Below are 6,682 nucleotides of genomic sequence, written 5' to 3'. Positions count from 1 at the left end.
TTTACAAAGAAAAGTATATATATATATATATATATATATATATATATATATATATACAATCACTAGAAAAATTAAATAAATAAAAAAGAACAATAGTAACAGATATAAGAAATATATAAGATTTATCAAATTGTAAGGTAAATCTACTTAATTTTACATTACATAATGTGCATATCTCTGTGTATATGTATTTTAGTATAATTGATATACTATTATAGCATTTCATATTTTACTAGCTGCTATTTTTCCATTTTATTTGAAGCTTTAGTAATTTTTGTCATTTTTATTTTTATATATTTGCGAGTATTTTTTGTTGTTATAATTATTCCTATTTAGCTTTCATTTATTTTAATTTTAGTTGTTGTCATTTTAGTACTTTAAACTTATTTTGAAGTTAGTTTTTCATTTAATATTTAGATGTATTTGTATTTTAAGTTAATTTTAATTAACAACAATTATTTTTGATAACAGTTTTAGTTTTATTTAACAATAGCAACATTTCATATTTTTTATAATAATTTATTTTAATTATATTTATTTCTAAATAATAATGTATACTTAATAGAAGGCAGAAACTTTAAACTTAATACAAAGTAAATATTTTCCACATATTTTAATAATTTATTTTAGCTTTAGTGCAATAAATATATAAAAATCCATTTAATGTTGCAAACAACATTTTATCTTCATAATATCACACCTATTTCTATTTTTACAGGAATGAGTCTCAGAATTAAGAACCACTGGTAACACCATTGTGGTTGTACAAGAAACACCGTATTGCAATGGTACTTTTTCTTATTTTTGTGTTAGTAAACCAAACCAGCTTCATATGCACTGAGAAGCTTGCATATTTTCTCACTGAAACACTGTGTGAGTTTGTGTATAAGTGTGAGTGAGTGAGGAGGTGAGAGACCTGGTATGTCTCCACTGGTTTATTTTCCATATTGAGGTCCCAGACTTTAACAGCGAGGTAATCTCTAGTGAGCAGGTAGCGGCCGCTATGACTGAACTTCACATCTGACACTGAGGAAACGATCTCGGAGAAGAACGATCGGTGGGATGGATCCACTGCTTCTTCAAACACTAATGGAGTTAGCACATATACACACACGACATTATAATATAAAAATATAAACTATTAGGACATTAATACTATAACAAGTAAACCACCTTACATTAAATACTGACAATGGCAAATTGGGTTTCAGATCTGGAAGTTTAAGTGATTTATTTAACTTAAAGTGTTAGTTCACCCAAAAATGAAAATTAGCCCATAAATTACTCACCCTCAAGTCATCCTAGGTGTATATGACTTTCTTCTTTCAGACGAATCCAGTCGGAGTTATATTAAAAATTGTCTTTGATCTTTCAAGCTGTTTAATGGCACTCAGCGGGTGTTGCATGCATCAGTCCAAAAGAAGTTAAATAAAAAGCGCCCATCCATTAAAAAAAAAAGTCTCACACGGCTCCGGGGGGTGAGCAAAGGCCTCGTGTAGCGAATCGATGCATTTTTGTAAGAAAAATATCCATATTCAAAACGTAATAATCACTTTAATGTAGCTTGCGTGAACAGTTGTACACGGAAGCAGCTCCGGGCGGATGACGTTGAGGTCTGTGAGGTCCAGGATTTAGGCCACACACGATTCTTATATTTTCATCTTTGCATTGATCAATAAATGGAAAGACGGCTTGATCACCTTTTATCTTGCTTCAGCAAGCTTCAATAAAGACTGTCACGATTGAAGACCACTTTGCTCCTGTTTGTGGCTATGGACTATTTTTTTGTTGTGATTTGCTAATGCTCATGGCAGATCCATCACAACTGGTGTCAGAAGTGGGATGCCACTAGGGGCAGTAGTGAGTTTTTTTTTTTTTTTGCCCTGCGACTACACACCTGGATAATTTTCGTGCCCTTATTCAAGGATGGGGCCAAAGAAAGCTTTGACAGGACAAGCTAAGGAAGTTACCGAGGGAGCCACAGCAGGACGGGAAGGTTCTGAGATGGAAATGGGTAAACTTTCTCAAGATGGTTCTCTCCAAGAGCTCAAAGATCTGTTTCAGACACACATTACCATGCAACAGGCACGAGACAGCCGTATGAGCAGGAAGCAGTTCTTCAGGAAGCCCGATGGAAGGCCCTGCATCATCAGTTCGGCTTGCTTCAACAAGAAGTGCATGTCCGTACCACTCCTGTACCTAATCCAGGGCTCAGCACTAGTACTCATGATGACTCTGTCTCCCATCCATCCATCCAACAAACTTCTCAGGAATTTCTGCAAAGTTCCAGTAGCAGACCGCCAGCAGCATCACCAATTCCTCATCAGAATGTTTACCCTGGGGTAGGATCACCGGCAATTCAGAAGGAGCCACACCTGCAGCAGCTGTCAGAGTTAGATGACATTGAGCACTACCTCACTACCTTTGAAAGAATAGCAGTGGCGTGTCGGTGGCCGACAACCGACTGGGCAGTTAGATTAGTGCCCCTACTAACAGGTAAAGCTAGGAGTGCCTATGTACATATGGATATTGTTGAATCCCTCGACTATCAGAAGGTCAAAACAGCCATACTTAACAAATATGATATTAACCCAGAAAGTTATCGTCTGCAGTTCCAGTCTTCCGATGTAGGGAAGGATGAAACCCCAAAAGAGCTATACGTGAGATTAAAGGAACTGTATCATAAGTGGGTTCAACCCCAGAATCGAACCAAGGAAGACATTGGTGAAGTAATTTTGTTGGAACAATTTCTGCGCATGTTAGCCTCTGACCTGCAAATATGGATCAAAGAACGTGATCCAAAAACGGCTTCTGAGGCTGCAGCTTTGGCAGATGTTTTCCTGTCAGCTCGACGGAAGAACTCTGTCTGGACTTACAACCAGTGGCGGGGATGCAAAGAATCAAAAATCAGGCGAAGATGTCTCAATCCGGGACCAAGTCCACAAGTGAGTGTAAGTCTGTGGGTGATCGGGGTGGTCCTGTCATTCAAATCCCTAATCAAAAGTTTAATAGCAGAAAGGGTGTTGTGTGTTATCAGTGTGGACAGGAGGGTCACACTAAACCTAAGTGTCCCAACAATCCCTCTACCAATGCTTATTTGTGTAGTGTGCCGCGACCTGTCCACACTGAGCAAAGAGATGTTCCCTTGCATTATACTGTTGTAGTCCTTAATGGTCAGGAAGTAAGAGCCTTAGTGGACACAGGTAGCATGCAGTCATTGGTTCATACAGATTTAGTTTCAGAGAATCTCAGAAATTTTGTTTCAAAGGTGCCTATACGTTGTATTCATGGAGATGAGAAATGTTATCCAACAGCTGATGTTCATGTAGAAGTGCAAGGGCAGGTTTATTTGCTGAATGTTGGTCTGGTCGATGATCTTCCATACTCCATGCTTTTAGGCCAAGACTTACCAGTGTTGTTTGATTTGTTGCCTGGTCGTCATGAATATAATATGGCTGAAACACGGTCTATGGCTAGGGAGAGAGAGGAAGATACCCAATATATCAGTGCATTACCTTTCTTTGATTCAGAATTAGATGATCAATCAGGGAAGTCCCGTAAGTCGAGGAGGCAAAGGAGACAGGAAAAATGTAACTTTGTTGCAAATAGTGTTGAGGAAGAGCCCCTCTCTGAACAGCTTAAATCACACTTTGAAGTCCTGCAAGATATAGGCCAATTACAACAAGATGATTTAGAGATTGGGCCATTGTACCGAGAGGCACAAGGGTACCATAGTCAGTGTAGTCAAGAAGGCCATGAGAATAAGTTTTCTTTACAGGATGGAGTGTTGTATAGGCGGCAGGGTGTAGAGGCAAAGATGGTTGTGCCACAGAAGGCAAGAGATTTGGTGCTTCAGTTAGGCCATTCGGTCCCATGGGCAGGTCATTTAGGGAGACAAAAGACCATAGCTCGTATTGGCCATCATTTCTTTTGGCCCAATCTGAGAAAGGATGTGGGTGATTTTTGTAGTTGTTCAGAGTGCCAATATACAGCTAGTAGAGGTCCCCCTAAAGCTCCTTTAGAACCATTTCCTGTTGTAGGTGTACAATTTGAACAGCTGGAAATGGATGTGGTAGGGCCTCTTGAACGTAGTAAGACAGGGAACTGGTATATGTTGGTTATCACTGATTATGCCACTAGGTATCTGGAGGTTTTTCCCCTTAAGACAGTAAGGGCCAGGAATGTAGCTCTTTGCCTTATTCAGCTGTTTTCTAGAGTGGGTTTCCCTAGGGCCATAGTGACTGATCAGGGGTCCAACTTCATGTCCAAACTATTAAAACAAGTATATCAGTTGTTAGGGATAAAGGGCATAAGGACTACACCCTACCATCCACAGACAGATGGGCTGGTTGAAAGATTCAACCAGACCCTTAAGCAAATGCTACGCAAATTTGTTAATGAGACAGGGGCTGATTGGGACCAGTGGCTCCCTTATCTTTTATTTGCATACAGGGAAGTACCTCAGGCTTCCTTGGGGTTTTCCCCTTTTGAACTGTTGTATGGCCGGGATGTCCGAGGACCCCTGGCCCTTTTGGAGGAAACCTGGAAAGGAGGCCACAGGATCACTGGCTCCCAGAGTGTTGTTTCCTATGTCCTGCAAATGAGGGAAAAGCTGGAGGGTATGACACAACTTGCTCACGAGAATTTGATCGAATCTCAAAGGTAAGGTAATCTCAAACGAACCTGGTATGACAAAAAGGCCAGAGCCAGAAGTTTTCAGCCAGGAGCTAAGGTATTGGTGATGCTGCCAACTGACAACAGTAAGCTACTGGATAAGTGGCAAGGACCCTTTGAGGTGGTCCGGAAGCTGGGGTCTACCACTTACGAGATTGCCTTACCAGGGCAGAGTCGATCCAAACGGGTACTCCATATCAATTTATTAAAAGAGTGGCATGAGAGGTCAGATACAGGGGTAGAGGTCCTAATGCTTCGCAGGGTGGAAGATGAAGAGGAAGTTTGCGAACAGTACCTGCCCATTCCTTCTAATGTTACTTTGGACCTTCAGCATCTTTCAGTACATCAACAGGCTGAGGTTCGAGATCTCTGTAGGCCAGAGGTGTTTAAAGATACACCTGGAAGAACAAATGTGGTACACCATGACATAGTACTTTGTGATGGAGCAGTCCCTCGACGTAGGAGTTATCGTGTTCCTGAACGGCTTTTGACCTCTTTAAAAGAGGAACTGGATCAAATGTTGACCATGAACATCACTGAACCCTCTCGAAGTGATTGGTGTAGTCCTGTGGTGTTGGTTCCAAAGAAGGACGGTAGTCTCCGTTTCTGTGTGGACTTCCGTTATCTTAATTCCGTCTCTAGATTCGACTCCTATCCAACACCCAGGATTGTTGAACTGATTGATCGCCTAGGCCAAGCTAAATGGATAACCACGATTGACCTATGTAAAGGTTATTGGCAGGTCCCCTTGACTGCTCGGTCAAAAGAGTTGACTGCTTTTCGTACTCCTTGGGGGGTCTTCCATTTTTCTGTTATGCCCTTTGGGTTACATGGGGCTCCCGCTACATTTCAAATACTTATGGATCATGTACTGTCTGGCCTTTCTGATTACACAGCTGCATACTTGGATGATATTATCGTGTATAGTTCATCCTGGGAGCAACATCTCCAACATCTGAAGGAGGTGTTCCATCGCATTCAGGAGGCGGGTCTCACCGTTAACTCTTCCAAATGTGCCCTGGCTAAAAAGGAAACCGAGTACCTAGGGTATGTAGTTGGTAATGGGGTCATTAGACCTCAGCTTCAAAAGATTGAGGCTATCCAAAATTGCCCTCTGCCAGAGACAAAAACTCAGATCCGATCATTCTTAGGGATGGCGGGTTGGTATCGAAGATTTGTACCAAATTTCTCTGCTCGTGTGGCACCTCTGACTGATTTGACTCGAAAGAATTGCCCTAACCAGATTTGCTGGACAAAGGAAGCAAAGGAAGCTTTCCAGGACATAAAGGCTGCCGTATGTGAAGATCCAGTGCTTTATTGTCCTCATTTTGGGAAGCCATTTGTGTTGCAGACTGATGCCTCTGATCTTGGCATTGGTGCAGTACTCCTTCAGGAAGAGTCAGACAGTAAACATCCAGTGGCATACATCAGTAGAAAGCTGTATCCAAGGGAGGTACGGTACTCCACCGTTGAGAAGGAGTGCCTGGCGGTGAAGTGGGCCTTAGATACCTTCAGGTACTACCTTCTTGGTAGAGAGTTTACCATTGAAACTGATCATAGACCCTTACAGTGGATGGACAGAAAGTGGGATACCAATGCTAGAATTACCCGCTGGTACCTTTCTATACAGCCTTATAAGTTTAACATCCAGCATGTGCCGGGAAAAGTAATACCACTGCTGACTTCCTCTCCCGCTTACCAGCGTGAGATCTTGGGTGGGGGGGTGTGTGAGGGCCAGGATTTAGGCCACACATGATTCTTATATTTTCATCTTTGCATTGACAAAGACCATTTTTAATATAACTCCGATTGGATTCGTCTGAAAGAAGAAAGTCATATACACCTAGGATGACCTAGGTGAGTAATTTATGGGCTAATTTTCATTTTTGGGTGAATTTACCCTTTAAGTTACATTTTATTTAACCTAAAACCCAGTTCCCTTTCATGGGAACTTCGAACTGCGTCCTCTAGGGGTCGCTATGGGGAACGCCTCGTCGTGACCCGTGTC

General features: G+C 41.5%; 1 protein-coding gene across 1 annotated transcript in view; it reads right to left on the bottom strand.

The window, feature by feature from the left end:
- Nucleotides 1-6,682, bottom strand: part of LOC107703663 (serine/threonine-protein phosphatase 2A 55 kDa regulatory subunit B beta isoform-like) — an 18,054-nt gene that overhangs the window by 2,076 nt on the left and 9,296 nt on the right. The window contains exon 8 of the mRNA XM_016506388.1: nucleotides 917-1,086. Coding sequence (XP_016361874.1) covers nucleotides 917-1,086 — 170 coding nt within the window. The remainder of the gene's footprint in view (nucleotides 1-916; nucleotides 1,087-6,682) is intronic.

This window comes from Sinocyclocheilus anshuiensis, unplaced genomic scaffold (assembly GCF_001515605.1).
Source record: "Sinocyclocheilus anshuiensis isolate Anshui unplaced genomic scaffold, SAMN03320099.WGS_v1.1 scaffold1027, whole genome shotgun sequence".
NCBI classification, from domain to species: Eukaryota; Metazoa; Chordata; class Actinopteri; order Cypriniformes; family Cyprinidae; genus Sinocyclocheilus; species Sinocyclocheilus anshuiensis.
The sequence above is the reverse complement of the archived record's forward strand: the minus strand, read 5'-3'. Positions and strand labels throughout refer to the sequence as shown.